The 17,120-nt window shown below is 32.9% G+C and overlaps 2 protein-coding genes across 2 annotated transcripts; both read right to left on the bottom strand.

The window, feature by feature from the left end:
- Nucleotides 1-1,976: 1,976 nt before the first annotated feature.
- On the bottom strand, nt 1,977-4,529 carry LOC106076318 (putative methyltransferase-like protein 7A). The gene is made up of 2 exons (XM_013237175.2): nt 3,872-4,529; nt 1,977-2,249 (listed from the first exon to the last, which is right to left on the bottom strand). Exons 1-2 carry the CDS (start codon nt 4,391-4,393, stop codon nt 2,010-2,012), a joined length of 762 nt encoding a protein of 253 aa, XP_013092629.2. The 5' UTR covers nt 4,394-4,529; the 3' UTR covers nt 1,977-2,009.
- A 2,858-nt stretch (nt 4,530-7,387) lies between these two features.
- On the bottom strand, nt 7,388-16,549 carry LOC106076327 (malignant T-cell-amplified sequence 1-like). The gene is made up of 6 exons (XM_013237187.2): nt 16,438-16,549; nt 12,882-13,034; nt 12,134-12,234; nt 10,907-11,040; nt 10,727-10,794; nt 7,388-8,892 (listed from the first exon to the last, which is right to left on the bottom strand). Exons 1-6 carry the CDS (start codon nt 16,446-16,448, stop codon nt 8,811-8,813), a joined length of 549 nt encoding a protein of 182 aa, XP_013092641.1. The 5' UTR covers nt 16,449-16,549; the 3' UTR covers nt 7,388-8,810.
- Between the last annotated feature and the right edge of the window lie 571 nt (nt 16,550-17,120).

Raw genomic sequence — 17,120 nt, 5'->3', positions numbered from 1 at the left:
TCCTTGGAGACACAGTAGGTTTCGTTGTAAACAATTTTTACTTATTTTCATATTTATTGATTACACATTCTCCTAACCAGGATTCAACAAACTATTAATGTAATATACAGCTATGTGGTACTGGGAATGTCAGTCAGACCATCAAGTCATAGACATAACGGTTAAAAGATTGAACTTCCAAATTAAAATGAAAGATACATTTTGCTTTTCATAATTTCCACTTCCACACAACTTAAAATACTATTGAATGTAAAAAATAAATTGCCAGTGTTAGTGTAAATAAAATTTTCTATCAAAACACACCCTTTCAATAAACTATATAAAGCTGGAACAAAGGTGGACCGAATTCTGTTTCCATTCAGTGTTAGCAAATTGATTTATTGATATTTCTCATTAGACTATGTTTTAAGCAATATATTGATAGTGAGGCATCTACTTATTAATTATTATTAATTATTAATCTACTTATTAATTATTATTAATTATTAATCTACTTATTAATTATTATTAATTATTAATCTACTTATCAATTATCAGTTATAGGCTAAATGAACTTTCTCTAATTTTCTAACAGTTTCAATTGAGGAACATCTTCTTTAAAGAATAATACTTTAATGCATACAAATTTATATATTTATAATTATTCTAAAGTGTGTAGGTAATGAAACTTCAAACATAAAATGCAGTATTTTAAATAATCCAGCACTCCAATTATTTGACAACTGATGTAATGCATTTACAAAATTGTGATCTCACCGACAAATACATATAATTTCTATAACAATTTTAAAAAAAAAGGTGGCCTTTAAGATAATTTCCTAATTAATAGTAATCAAATACACATTGCGCCCCGATTAGGAAGCAGATTGGCAAGACGTGGGGACAGTTGGAGAGACTCACCCAGAACCGAGATGCCTGGAGGAAGCTGGTTGGTGGCCTATGCCCCAGAAGGGACCACAGGCAGAGATGAGATGACACATTTGTAAATAAAATGGAAAAAACTCTTAGTAAAAGGTATTTGTACTTGTCTTTTAGCAAAACTTGATAAAATAAATAAGAAAAATATTTTTTTTAAATGCTTTTTAAAAAAAAACAAAGCTTATCTTAAGTGGAAGAATTGCCCCCCTAAAACTATATCAATTATGTAGTTATTTCCCTTATTCAATATCAAACAAAATTAATTACCGGTACCAATAATTAATTCACTAATTGAATACTTTTTTTTATTGATTCGTGTTTTGTTTGGTACAATAAATTATTGTTTAAAGTATCAAGTTGATTAAAGGGAGAAATAGCGTTAATTATTTAAGGGGACAAAATCCAACATATTTAACCATATCTGTGAATACTGAAGTATAAGTTTCCCTTGCTGGTATCAAATAAAATGATTAATTACCAGTAGTTAATTCTCTTATTGGTTACTTTTTTTTGTATTGATTTATGTTTTGTCTATGCCAATGAATAATTGTGCAAAGTTTCAACTTGATCAGAGAATGGGTGTGGGGGAAATAATGAGTACTCACTTTTTACCAGACACAGAGTGAGTTGATATAAGCTTTGTAATAGTAAACATTTCAGCTCTTGCTTGTTATATTTTAAATACCGGTACACTCAGTGACAGATTAAAAAAATGGCACTTAACAAATATATATATTTCTCAGCAAGGCCTTGTGTTAGCACAATCTTTCTGAACCTAACACACTTGATGGCTTAGCACAAACTTTCTTAACCTAGCATACTTAATGGCTCAACATAATCTTTTTGAACCTAAGACACTTGATGGCTCAGCAAAATCTTTCTGAACATAATACAAAAATGTCTCAGCACTATATTTTTTAACCTAGCACACTTTTATGGCTTATTCTCACTTTAACAAATTTGCAACAGATACATTTTTATGTCTTAAAAACACACACATATTCTACACATTTCTAAAAGATTTCACATTACATTTAAAAAATAAAAATAACCAGGCATTTAGAATTGTTAAAATCAATTATAAATTTATCTCATTTTATTGCTGATCCATACAAACCAGGCCTGGCGAAAAATGCCAGCCATGTGCTTGCAGAGAAATGACAGTACTGGACTTCTTTGAAATTTGAATGATCTAAAATGTTCCAAGTCTCCCTATTAATATTACAACCATCAGATATGTATGGCCAAATACACTGAAGTTTGTCTTGAAAGTAACGTATCCATGAACCTTTTGGAGCTGCTACATGTTCCAGGTAAAAAAAGTGTCCTCCCTGATTTAAAAAAAAATAAATATGCAACTCAAATACAAAATACAGTCTAGCCTAAAACTGCAAAGATATATCTAAATTAAAAAATTTAGTCAATATGGAAATGGAAACATGTCGCTTTATGAGTAAGGAATAAACATTTATTTATGCCCACAAGCATTGTATGAACCATGACAAAGACAGTTTCACTGTTTGCTTACATTTATTATTCTAATAAATTTACAATGAATTAAAAAATATAATTACATGACAAAATCACTATGCTTACATGCTATTGATCCTCTAATACTTTTTAAAAATCTTTTTTCAGACCTTGCAATCTATAGTGCAGATGACGTAAAGGTCATCTGTTTCTGTGGCCCAAGTTTAACAAGGGTGTCATGTGGCCACTAGTGGCCAGCACAATGACAAACCGTCTTTACTTTTCCCAACTAATGTAAGGTACCCATTACAGTTCGATGGACTCAGGGGCACCCTAAAAATCCAGAAATTCAAAATGTTTGTCTTCACCAGGATTCAAACAAACCTGAGAACCCTCAATAACCTTAAAACAAATCAGCCAAAAGTGAACTTTTTGTCATAAAAGCTTTGCACTTCATCATTAAAGGAACACTAAACTTCTTAAGAAGAACTCATTTAAAATAAGGTGGCAAGATAAAATAATCAATGAGCTAAGTAAGCAGGGTGCCAGGATATCCATTCTGTTATCAGCAGCATGTTCATAGAATGCCAGTAGGTTGACTTCCACAAGACATTCTGTATGGTGATCTAATAGAAGGCAGGAGAGCCGCTGGTCGCCCACTTTTACGGTATACGGATGTATGTAAACGTGACATGAAGCTCTTCAAAATCGACACTAGCAGCTGGGAAAAAGTAGCACTGGATAGATCAACATGGAGAGAGAGCATAAAGGAAGGATCTCGGATTGCAGATACCATACACAACAGAAGCAGAAAGAAGGGTGAAAATGCAACTGCGCCTGGTGATTACATATATGCCCAACCTGCGACCGCAGCTGTGTATCAAGGATTGGCCTCTTTAGTCACACAAGAAGTTGCAAAGGGAAAAGATTGTCTCTCGAGACGTAAAATGCCATAGATAAAGAAATCATGGGTGGCCCATGTGTCATAATCCCTCTGTTGACATGCTGATGTGATGCAAAGGAAATCTTTGCAGCACTCAGTTTCAGAAGCTGCCAAAGGGAATATCATAGTTTATACTCCCAAAGCCTGATTTTTCCTCTAGATGTCTCTTGAAGCCTTAGCATTGCGCCTGTTAAAAGGAGCAGTTTTGTCGAGTTTATCCCATTTGACGCCCCCTGGCTGTGACAACAATAAGAGCATAACCCTCCCCAGAAGTTTTTGAGCTGGGCTAACTTTCTAACTACCCATTCACATACAAAATAGTTGGAATGGATGGTCACTAGGTCTGAATCTGGGCATGTATTTTTTTTTTTTGTGGAATGTTCTTAACCTCTTTTTAAAGCTCTTTTGCATGTAAATTTGTAAATTATGAGTTTAAACTCTGCAAAGTCTTTGGTTTTTCTGGTTGATTCAGAGATCTCAACATATTTTTCATGGTATTGAAATTCTAAAGGGAGGTAGGCTAAAATGTTTATAATTTACCGGTTTTAAAATTCTTTTTATTTCTTCAACAGCATCGTTTAGTCTTCTTATTGAGCACATGGTAAACGTGCACACCACTGCATCAAAATTATCACTTGGTACATCTGGCATATTTTCTGCAAAACCTTTAATAAACTTGACAAGTCTGATATTGTTGTCTGCTTTTCTTAAATTATCAATAATATATTTTTCATTGTATGGATTAGGATCAAGGCAAGTTACTTCACTTCCAGAGGGAAAAAACTTAAAATTCATGCCACTTCCAGCGCCTATTTCTAGTATCGTAAATGCAGCATGCGTTTTAGACCTAGATTTTTCATAATTCTTCATTTGGTCAAAGAGTAATGTTTTTTCCTTCTTACAGAATTTATTGTGAACATAACTGCAAACTAGATTGCAAAGAAAAGCTTGAAATTTGGCTTTCTTGAATCCACACCAACGAAATGTAATGTAACATACAATTATCGTTGGTAAAACATAATAGATAAGTCGATTGTGGAGTTCAGCATCTGCTTCTGCCATTTTACTATAGTAAATATATATTATATATCTAGATGTGATGACTATGACTACTATGACATGTCAGTTGAGTAGTAGATCTGACTCAATCTGAGCATTATGATAAAGTCTATATCTGTCTCTATGTCAATCTTCATGTCATGAAGATAGGAAAGATATGTTTACAAACATTAACTACCTATATATATAATAGATCTTATGAATCACAGAGTGATTTGAAAAGCAGTGTTGGTATTTTTTTTTTAATCTAATTTTGGGGGGGGGGGGGGTGCGCGGGTAGAATTGTTTTTTTTTACACTGAAAGCTAATCATTAATCTGCTCTTTGTAATACATTTTGATCATTAATCAATAAAATAGAGAGTAAAAGAAGAGTATAAGTTATTGATTAACATTATATGCTTGACTAGATTTGTGTGGCCTGCCCTAGAAACACGCGTAAGAAAATGTAAAGAGGAAGATTAAGAGTCTATTGTCAAAACAAATAATGTTTTTTGCCTTTTTTTTTTTTAATCTCGTCTTCAGCGGGAATGAACGGACTCGACTCAAATGTTTCTTTGTAGAGTTGAATAAATAAGAACATACTTGAAAATTGTGTACAGTGTACACCATGTTATGTAGAAGTACTACAAGTACTAGTCCAAACACTTATAAAATCAAGAACGTCATTGTGCAAAGCTCACTAGAAAGACTGAGACAAAAACCGCTTGGCTAGTATCAATGGGAGGGGGGTGGCCTCGAGTTAAACTCCCAACTCGAGCTGAGTTGTGTTTGGTGGGTGCCTAAAAGGCAGCACGGAAACCTCCCAAATATCCCCTCCCCCACGTTACTGGTCTACAATAAAGAGATTCGACCATAGCGCATTATTGAGCATGCTATAAGCATTAAAATTTGCGCTATACAAAATTAAGCAATTTAAAAAAAAATGCCTCCTAGCAATAATGAAGCATCGTACGAAATAAATAGGCCTACTAATGAGAAATGATAGACCACCATCAGCTTGATACAATAGGTTTGATTTTTAAAAAGAAATAAAAACTTTCGAGGGCGCTGCTCTAAAGGCGACCTAATTGCATCGTGACATTATTCTCAGTGGGCCTATTTGTGTTGGAAGCCTATTGTTAATAATAATGATGTAGTGAATTTCCATTTGTTTGGGAAGCGTGGTCGAGAGGCTAAGTGCGCTTGAACTTGGCTACCTAGAAGGGTATCTGTCTAAAGGCAGCACGGAAAACCAACTCCTAGATACCCCCTACTGGTCCACAAATGAGATTGGATCAAAGCGCTCTGAGCATGCTATAAGCATGAAAGTTGCGCTATATAAAAGCTATAATAATAATAATACATATATAATATCTTATATACTTTTCATTTGATTTATGGAATTCTGTCTTTAGACGTGCCCAGCTCAGATAAGTAGGCCTACCAATACCACATATCACCCTGTATACAACAACAACAAAAATGAAATGAAGACAGTGGGACATTGTGCTGGTAAATTAACGTAGCAACGGGAAATGTTGAGAGAGAGAACTGGCCCATGCTCGGCTATTCTATTTTAATATAACCTTTGTATGGGGAAAATGAGAGCCTCACTCTATGGGAACAGTCTCCAAGGGCCGGCCTTAGGCATAGGCAAACTAGGCAGCTGCCTCTCACAAGTCTAAACATTTTTTTTAGAGAAGAAATAGCGAAACTTGTGCTCAATGTTATTGTTGGGGGTACCGGTACACTAAATTTTTAATAAATTGTGTAATCTTATTTTTTCGAGTCTTATTTTTTGTTTTTCTATTTCATTTGGGGCCACCAAATTCAGTTTGCCTAGGGCCTCCAATTATCCAAGATCGGCACAAACCGGTTTTAGATAAAGTCACATAGCATCACATTACTGCAATAAATCTAAGGCAAACAACCCAAAGACAAGTCATAATCAATGATAGCTCTTCTGTAGCTGCCGTACGGAGAAAATCATATTTGTTGTAGAAAGCCACTACTTTCTGACAAGATCAGCAACTGTTTTAGAAGTACTCCAGCAATGCTTAGCAATGAAATCCTTCCTAACTTTCGATCTGAGCGGTCTCCCTTTTTCTTTTTAAATTATAGGCCTAACGATGGTTGCATTTTTTCTAGCCTGAATAGCTTATGCATGAATTCCATCTGATCCTGGTATTTCCCCAGTAGTCAGTACCACGTCATATTTATCATAATTCACCACATTACCCCATTTAAAAAAATTCGCATTAAAAACTAGATTTTTAAATTGTGAGTGTAATGGTTATTTTAAATTATTATTATTACACTTGTATACGATGGCCCAGATCGAACTTTTTGCTGAGTTGGATTTTGCAAAAGGGCTTTAATTTGCCCATCACTGCAATAACTCATTATTTTTTCTTATTTGTGATAACCAATTGCAGTTTGAGAACATTTTTAATTATATGCTTAGCGCTACAGTACCGGTGCTTAAAATATACATCATATTAATATCCATGAACTAATTATGGGTAATATAAATGCAGAGACAAATGACAGTGATTAAACCATAAACCGTGCAAACCACATACAATAGACACTGGCTAAAATGGACATGGAAAAGGTTGGTTATTTAGTTTGTAAAGGCTGAGGGAATGGCATGAAATTAATGATGGGAGATGTTTGCTGGAAACTATGGCTAACATTGAAATCCTCCATGGGTAAAAAAAAAGACCCCCTTTCATACCTTGAAATCTAGAGGGCAGATGATGTAAAAGTCACATGTTTCTGTTGCCCATGGTTAACGAGGGTGTCATGGCCAGCACAAAAAAAAATTTAAAAAAATGCATTTACTTTTTCCCCAACTAATGTCAGTTACCCATTAGAGCTGGGTGGACATACAAAAAAAATTAATTAAAAAAAATGTAAGAGTAGAACTAACTAAACCACTATACTGGTATAAAGTAATCAATGAGAATAATGATTCCAGACGACTATAAGTAATCAAAACAACTGACAAAATAAGATAAAACAAAAGGAAAACAGACTTTATTTTGATTCCAGGCAAAAATGTGACACTTTTGAGAACAAGAGGAGCAGAGTCACCTGAAGAATGTGCTCTACTTTTTAATCATTAACTTACTACCGACACCTTGCTTGATCCAATACAAATATTTTCTCATGATTTTTGAAACAAACATTTGAAAGAATTAAAGAGAGGGCAAATTTCAATATTTTCTAATATGGCATTTAAAAAATCTTATATAAAGCTGTATTAGAAAAATATTACCTCAAAGTTTGTTTTAAAACAAGCAGCAACAAAAAACAAATGAGTATAAAAAAAAAAGAGAATGTTTAGCTGAAGTAAGCTTAGCATGTTTAAAATTGTATTTAAAATGTAGACGTAAACCTTTCATTTTAACAACAAATTATTTCCATAACGATCTACCAATCTACATGGGAATGGTGGCAGACAAGCACTCCAACATTTATTAAATACTGTTATATATCTGCCCAGAAATGTGTGAAAATGTGTACGTTTTATAACAACTTTAAAAAAAAACAAAACGCTTGAATGTTAAGTTTGTTACACAAAGTAATAAACTTTTTTCTGTGTCAGTCATAATAAGTTAGAACAATACTCTCTTTAAACAAAAAGATAATTTGAATTACCATATGTACAAACACATTTTCTGGAAAGTCTGAACAAAACTTTAGATAATTGTAAAACACACCCATGCACTAAGCAAGTCATATCATAACTAAAGACCCTCAAACTCGAGACATCATGTATAGTTCCATAGATCACTTGCCCACAGGCTCTTCATAACCTTTATACTATCAGTTAAGTTTTTACAATGCTCAAGAATGTTTTAAACAAGGGCTAAAACAATAATGTAATAATGTTTTTGAACACTGTTTCTTTTATTTTGTGTGTGTGTGGGGGGGGGGGGAAAGGGGGCCCAAGGATAACAGAGAGAATGAATCTGAAAAATGAAGTATCTAAAATTTATAATTCACTTTATTAAAAATCTAATTAAACTATTTTTAAAAGTTATGAAAAATTGGTTTTCATTTATTTTAGTATAATTAATAGTTATTTAATAATTTTGAGAAACGAAAAAAACTTTGTTAAATCATTTCAAAATCATACTTTTTACATATTTTTCATAATCAGTATTATCTACTATATATATAGGTATACTCCCAGAGTACCCATAAAAAGCACATTCATAATAATGCACTTAAAAAAAAATACAATAAATAGATAAATAAAAATTGACAATACGTAACTGACATACACTACCAAATGCATAACTGAATAAAAAGTATTTAATCTATATATTAACCAACATTCTTTCACACCAACACTTCACCTAATACATATAATTTATTTACATTTATATATTTAAACAGTTCCTTGCTAAAACAAAACCAAAAAAAAAAAGACTATTTTATAGGTTTCATAAGCCAGAGTCCATCATTTAAGAAGTGTATGTTGTCGACACCGACTCCTTTGTTTTTAGATAATCTGCAGAGAATCAATGTGAAAACGATTTCTTAAACATGCATAGAAAATGGAGGGGGGGGGGGGGGGGAATGGGAGCAGTACACTATTTGTACCCTTTAATGATATCCAAGGCTTCTTTGACATAATTGCAAAAATGGATTTTCTATATTACAGGTTGTAATCACAATACTATAGGTTGACAAATTTAGAATTTTAACCCTGGCATTTGATACTGTCAGCAGTATTCTTATAGTAAAAGAAGTAACAAAAAAAGTTGTTTTAAAAGACTATTCCTCTTTTATGAAGCAGATGACATTTTGTAACAGCAATTATTTTGCTCTTAAAAAAAAAATCCTAGTTAAGTGCATGTATAAAACTAGAGTTTATAAAATTTTAGTTTGGTGATACAGCTCCAGGCATTGTAACATTAAAAGACGTAAATCTAGACTAGACTACTGGATCTAGATATATGGTATAGTCTTATAGAAGATTCGAGTTTGGCGATAGGCTTGCTGCCCTGCCTCTGCGGTGTAGATGGATGGAAACTGACATGAGAGGGGATGACTAGGCAAAATGGGTGGTGAAACAAGGCTCCCACATTGCACTGTGCGGGGATGAAAAAGAGCTGCAGCGATATGTCAACGTCCAGGTGCTGTCCCTCAAGTGGCCATTGCATAAATGGCGTGTCCTGCACAGTTAGCATGGCAGAGGTTACAGTGGTGCGGCTTTTGGCCGCGTCTAAACCCCAAGTCCGGAGTGTAAGCAAAATCAAACTCTAAGTTTAACCCCAAGTCTCACCACCCCACCAGACAGGGTGGCGGGAAGGAGGAACTCGCTGCCCACTTCAGGCTAGTAGAAGGGAGCTCTTATTCACTTTTCCTGGCCTAAGAGTTCCAAGTGTGACGCACAATTCTACTAGACAATCTCAGATGGCCTATAATATAGGTCCAGACTTAGAAGAAGAAGATGGTGTGCAATATGTTCTTGAACATCTATTTATTTGACTTTTTAATTTATACATGAAGGAATACCTGCTGATGTATGTGTGTTCAAAATACAGACTATCTAAAACTTCAGACCAAAATTAATTTTAACCAAAGTTTCCCCTGTCTGGCAAATTAGTTAGTAATGTTTTTTTAACAACATAAACATAAACTCTCAAATTTCAAGTTCCAAGTGTGACGCACAATTCTACTAGACAATCTCAGATGGCCTATAATATAGGTCCAGACTTAGAAGAAGAAGATGGTGTGCAATATGTTCTTGAACATCTATTTATTTGACTTTTTAATTTATACATGAAGGAATACCTGCTGATGTATGTGTGTTCAAAATACAGACTATCTAAAACTTCAGACCAAAATTAATTTTAACCAAAGTTTCCCCTGTCTGGCAAATTAGTTAGTAATGTTTTTTAACAACATAAACATAAACTCTCAAATTTCAAGTTCCAAGTGTGACGCACAATTCTACTAGACAATCTCAGATGGCCTATAATATAGGTCCAGACTTAGAAGAAGAAGATGGTGTGCAATATGTTCTTGAACATCTATTTATTTGACTTTTTAATTTATACATGAAGGAATACCTGCTGATGTATGTGTGTTCAAAATACAGACTATCTAAAACTTCAGACCAAAATTAATTTTAACCAAAGTTTCCCCTGTCTGGCAAATTAGTTAGTAATGTTTTTTAACAACATAAACATAAACTCTCAAATTTCAAGGAAAATAGTTAGAGCCATTTTCAAGATCCATGTCCACCACTCAGATTCCATTTTTGTTTGTTGTTTTTTTTTTACCCTTGAAGAATTTACAAGCTAATTAGAGGAATAGTATAAGAAAATATTACTTACATCTCTTCTGTGGGCATTTTGGTCAGACCTACCGCCAAAGCATGTTGTTTACCCTCAGCCATAATAGCCTAGATATTGGTTAAGTTCTATGTTTAATCAAAGTTTGAGAGATGAATTTCATTATGACAAATGTCAATTAAAGAAAAACAATTATCCTATGCAATGTAAAACCAAGGATACAACAATCTGATCTTTATCAACATTGGTCATACGAGCCCCCGGTGAAGTTAAGCCTGGACACATGATGTTGGCACCACTTAAAACAAATCGAATAGCTCCTTTGTCAACTTGCATATGCGGCAGGATAAAAGGATCTAAAAAAAAAGTTAAAATTTTATTACACAGTTTGAATTGATTTAATATTTCAACCAAAATATTTTATGCTGTTTCCTAACTAATAAAGGGGGGAAAATGTGAATTCTGTGGAATAAGTACAAACTATGTATTGATATGATTTAGACTAACCATTATTAATCCAGGCTCTACAAAGATGACTAATGCCAAAACAAAAAAAATATTAGTGAGTACTGGTACCAAAAGTTTGAGAAGAGTTGATTTAGACATTAATCATATAAGAAATATCTGGGAATATAAGCCCATAATGATCGCCTCTTAAATCAAGACAGGCCATTTATGCAGTAAGCAAATATTGGCAGAAAGTATAAGTAAAGTAAATAAACTTTTCAGACCTTGCAACTTATAGGGCAGATGGTGGAAAATTCATTTGTTTCTGTGGCCCACAGTTAACAAGGATGACATGGCCAGCACAATAACCGACAGCCTTTTTTTCCCCAACAAGTGTCAGCTTGTTGGACTCAGAGGCACCCTAAAGGCCCCAAAAAGAATTTGAAATCCCAGGATTCGAACAATTTGTTCTGAATTTAGATATTCTAAATCACAAACTACATAGCCTTGCTTGTGAATTCACACTGGTACAATTAATGTTTAACTGATGGTTTTAAAAAATCAGAATAACTTAAAAACTGATTTTTAGAAAAGTTATAAATGAAAAAAGTATTAATTTTGAAAATTATCTTTATAAATGAAAAAAGTATTAATTTTGAAAATTATCTTTATAAATGAAAAAAGTATTAATTTTGAAAATTATCTTTTATAATTTTATTAACTTAATTGTACCAAACACCAATGGGAAGCTAGAAAGCCTGTAATAGTTTTGTAGTAAAATATACTAGATCTACATTCAAATGTCCAATCTGACAAAAGAGTACCTTCTATACTTGTTTTAGCATATTAGAATGAGTGGCAAAACATTTGTTTGTTGTATAATAGCTGTTATACTTAAACTGTATTTATGAGTCAAATGGTTCAACATCATCAGCAAAGCTCTTTTTGTCAATAAAATATTATAATAAATCTTGATAACATCAAAGAAAGTAATCTGCTTACACTTATGTAGAAGTCTTAGTGAGGGATACAATGGCCCTTCACGCTGACGAAAGAAAAGAACCTCTCCAGCTTGATTACTTAACAGCTCAATGTGTTCTGTACTGAAACAGATAAATTAAAGAAACAGAGATAAACATTTACTTTTCAATAATGTCTTGGTTAGAAATAGTGAATAACTATACTCATGACTGCAAATTAAAAATGTTTAAGCTACTTAATCTTCCAGCATTCAAAGTGCATGTGTAAGGGGTAAGAGAGAGATCTCTTTTTATAGCTCTATGCGCAGGTGTTATAACTCCTGGTTAGTGCTGTCCATCATTCAGTGTAATGTTTCAATTTATGTTTTCCCAATAATTCTGAAAATTATTATAGCACTATAAATAAATAAATAAATTATATATATATATATATTATATATATGGCTCATCTAGGCATTATTGTGTAGAGAGCAGTTTCCCCCCTTCCCATGCAGCTTTTGGGTTCAAAGGAATGACAATAGCCCATATAGTATGGGGTCAGCAGTGTCTGTCAAGAGTTCTGTACAGTGTAATACAAGCTCCAAATTTTCATCAAAAGATCTGACTCCCAAAGCTTTTCTCGAGTTTGGGTTTAGCCGCAAGACTGTGGGGGTTAGAATTTTCCTTCTCCTAGGTGGGTAGGCAACAAAGGTTTTAGTCTATTTTCAATAGATATTGAGTATAATCAATTTGTATATTTACTTTTGAATAGAATCAATTTGTATATTTACCATTTAACAAGTTTCAATGGCTCCTTTTTGGGCATAATCTGATCCAAATAATCTTCAATGTGTTGAAACTGATCTAAAATCTGGTTCCGAATGCCCTTTTGAACTGATGATTTAGCAATGTTTGTGTTTCCAACATTCTCTTTATCATCGAATCTTAAAGATAATATTAAAATATGAATGCATTATACTACTAATAATAATACACATCTGTTTTAACCTTGAGAAAATTTGTCTTACAAACTAGACCAACCAAAATTAGTAAAACTTCTTAACTACAAAAAAAAAAAAAAAAAAAAAAAAATAAAAGTAATTACTGCTTTTATTTGATATACTTAATAATGATTTTATCAATTTTACTTTGTCTGAATTACTCAGAATATATTGATTTGTGTGAATGATACAATCTGAGTTGCAATCAGATATTCTCACTGACCTAATACTAGTACCTGGTAAATATATTGATATAGGATATATGCAAACTAGGAACATACATAGGAGGGATGAAATCATCTTCTTTTTTTAAGTAAAATCTATATTTTATAACTATATTAGTTTTTTTGTGTGGAAAACAATGAAATATGAAATATAAAATATAATATAAATTGTACAAAATTATTAATAGAATAATGGATGTGGAAAAAACCAGAGTATATTAATGCAAGCATATAAACATTATACATTATGGCTAACATGCACTATATATGCATAAATTATGATAACAAATTATGAAACCGTAAATCATGAAAACACTAGCAAACATCATTAAGTTTAATATAAATGTAAATGAGCTATAACATAAAATACACAGAGGAAGTTACAATTCAGGGTTAGAAGCACTTTTCCATGACAAAATTTTAGGAGGTTTTTAAAGGATGAAATGTATGATGTATAACAGTGTATATATATATATATAATATATATATATATGATACATTGTAAAACATATACAAAACTATGAATTTATCAAATCAATTATTGTTACTTGAGTTTGGAAATAATAAATATCTTGCCAACATCCCACCCAGAACAGAAACAATGTCAGCAGCTGTGTCCACAGAAAATATATAATGAAAGTTATCATTTACTCAAGTAACAACTTCACTGTCATCCCAAAGCCTCAAACAAACATTTTTTTAATCAAAGATTTAATAAGAACATTACAAATGGTTGCTATTCCATTTTTTTAAAAATAAGAAACATTCTTAGAGATGCCTTCATGCCTTCTCTGTGGTGGAAATGTACATTTTTAGTTCCTATGTGTATCTTATAGATACTAGAGTTATGGTGTGCATTTGAGGTAATGTTTTATTCTTTTATTAACTGTGCTTAAATCCTCCTCATAAACAAAGCCTGTAATATACTGGCCTATTTGTATGTTTAGTTGACATTTGCTTACTAATTAATGGATGCGAGGGGGGGAGGGGTATTCGACCTATTAGCGTTTTTTTTTTCAAGCACTATTTCTTTTTCAACTATGTAGTTTCCCTGGCTTTTACAATCGCAATAACTATTACAGACTTTTCACAGCTGTGTTCGAAATATTTTCGTCAAATCTAGACTCTTGATCTAAGTCACTAAAATTCACGGAGTTTGCAGGTTAGGTGCGAATTATCTTAACTAGATCTAACTAATATCTAAATCTAGATACTATTTCTAGCTAGATGATTTACGAACTTTCCATGCGAAGTCACACTTACAACAAGAAGACTTTAGGTGATGGAGGGCCTGGAGGGATGTAGCCACAGATTATTCTAGTAATTGCTCTAATTATAGACAATAGTCAATACAGACTAGACCTAGCGCGTCTTCAGTGGTAGCAATGAATGGAAACAACCATTTCTACACTGCCTTGAGAAAAATAATGCCAGGTGAAATGCTTGCTTGAGCCAAGGTCATTTTCAAATACGAGGTCGCCCTTCACAAGTGAGTGAAAGGCAGTGTAGACACGTCACTGGTCAGCTCATTAACAAGTGATTCGATCAGAATGCCTAGTAATGCTGTTGTTTTTTTCCCCCCACATATTTTGCAAGTAATAAGCAAAATTATATTTTCAAAAATATTGGATACAAATTTTTTTAGGAGAGTGGACAAATTTTTTGGAGAATTTTAGGAGACTTTTCATTCTTGATTCTTCATATAATACACAGGTATATATATATCATATATATATATATATATATATATATATATATATATATATATATATATGTATACGTCCCATCTGGGGCTACATAGCCACAGGAAATACTGCATTCTTCATTTATCTTCAGACTCGAAAACAAGCCTTATCAATAGATAGTTACTCATATACAACTAGAAGAAAATGAGAAGGCTGACACACTTGCCAAGAGTGGGAGAACTAACTCACAAATAAACTCTGCACTCTATCCAGAAGAATTGAAGAAATTAATTGTAAATAAAATAAATGAGAAATGGACGAGCTCTCATCCAAATCACAAGAAAGGTGACGCTTACTATAAGCTATCCCGACAAGACCAATGTCTAATCTTTCGACTCAGGACCGGACACAACAGAATGCGACAACACATGTACCGGAAGCTCAAAATTGGAACCAGTGAAATCTGCCCATGTGGAGTATAACCAGAGAATGCCGACCACGTCCTCCAAAACTGCTCTCTTTACCAGGAGGCCCGTATAAGACACAACTGGCCCCAAAACACCCCAATAGAAAGAAAACTATATGGAGAGCTCCCTGATTTGGAAACCACTGCGCAGTTCATCTCATGTATTGGTCTAGAGTCTAGTGCTCTAGTCATCTGAACACTCCAACATAACAATGAGAACGAAGAAGAAATAGATAGTTAGTGTCTTATTTAGACTTAGTTTAGTATCTCTACTAGAATTCTAGATCTAAGTAAGACTAAGTCAAGTGCCTAGTAAAGTGACCACAGACTAGATTAGTCTACTGCATCACTCTACCAATTAGATTCTATTAGGGAGTAGATCTAGCTAGATTCTAGAAAACTAGATCTATCAGTATCAGTTTATGAGTCATGATAAATTTTACTAGATCTAGCTAGTTTGGGCTAGTGCTAGTAATCTACAATATTAATAATAATATATAAATAACTTAAACTAGATATATAGAATTTAGTACAATTAGTATTCTATTATTTAAACTATAATTTTTTTTTACTAGATTAGAAATCTTAACTTAATCTAACTCATCTAGTATGATCTAGATTCTAGATTTCTAGTAGATCTACTGGGCTTACTGGGTTACCAATCTACTGATTATCTAATCTATGTCTATATTATTATTAATACAGTCTAAGATAATAATAATGTGTTAAATAATAAATAGAATCAGTTTAGATCTAGAATTAGAAACTAGTGAGTTAAGTGAGTCCAGACCAGTGACTAGACTCACTGAGTCGTCTGAGTCTGAGTAGACTCTAGACTTAGACTAGATCTACTTTTAACTTTATATAATAATTAATGAATTGATGATAATCAGATCTATTTTTCTAATTCTAGACCAGATCTAAATTTTAGATTACGTCATTTATTTAGATCTAGAGGTTAAATATCTTACTTTTTAAACATGTTTATATTTAAGTAATTAAAAACGAGTTTCTGTAGTGTAGCAAAGCCACATGAAATAACCGGAATAAATGGATAGAAAGGTAGCTCTTTAAGTTACGAAGATAAATGTTGTCTAAACTAAATTTGAGTTTCCATATAATAAGATCTAAATATACATCACAGACATATATAATATTATTATATATATTGTTGTCCATCAGTCGTTCTTTTTCATCACGTAGAATAATAATAATAATAATAAGGCTTGTCTTCGAGTCCGAAGATTAATAAGGAATGGAGTATTTCATATGGCTACGCAGCCCCAGATGTTACCTACATATTTTGCCACATCCAGATCTAGATAATAATAATAATAAGTCAAAGGGCGGTACTACTACAGACTTGCCAAATCACCAGAAAATTCCTCAGTGGAAACTGATAAAGGGATTTCGATGAATTTTGTTTCCCTTTAACAAAACTTGACCATGGCAGCGCTATAGAATTAATGCTCGTTCTTTTCTAACATAAATATAATAATAATAATAATAGGGCATACGATTCGACAATGGAAAGAAAAAAAAATCCACGGAATATTCCCAGCTTTATTAGATGGGGACAACATCGACAAAGCTGCTTCCTTGACTTGGCTAAAAGAAGGTCATATCTACCCTGAAACAGAAGGCTTTGTTACAG

This window comes from Biomphalaria glabrata, chromosome 8 (assembly GCF_947242115.1).
Source record: "Biomphalaria glabrata chromosome 8, xgBioGlab47.1, whole genome shotgun sequence".
In the NCBI taxonomy this organism is placed as follows: Eukaryota; Metazoa; Mollusca; class Gastropoda; family Planorbidae; genus Biomphalaria; species Biomphalaria glabrata.
The sequence above is the reverse complement of the archived record's forward strand: the minus strand, read 5'-3'. Positions and strand labels throughout refer to the sequence as shown.

What these genes read in the sequence shown, in the direction of transcription:
- LOC106076318 (XM_013237175.2), bottom strand. Translation starts at nt 4,393, where the DNA reads ATGGCAGAAGCAGATGCTGAACTCCACAATCGACTTATCTATTATGTT. An exon ending in TAAAAAGAATTTTAAAACCG is followed by an intron (nt 2,250 to 3,871) that starts GTAAATTATAAA and finishes TTTTTAAATCAG; the next exon opens with GGAGGACACTTTTTTTACCT.
- LOC106076327 (XM_013237187.2), bottom strand. An exon ending in ACTAAGACTTCTACATAAGT is followed by an intron (nt 11,041 to 12,133) that starts GTAAGCAGATTA and finishes CTTTTTTTTTAG; the next exon opens with ATCCTTTTATCCTGCCGCAT. An exon ending in TTGATAAAGATCAGATTGTT is followed by an intron (nt 10,795 to 10,906) that starts GTATCCTTGGTT and finishes ACCAATATCTAG; the next exon opens with GCTATTATGGCTGAGGGTAA.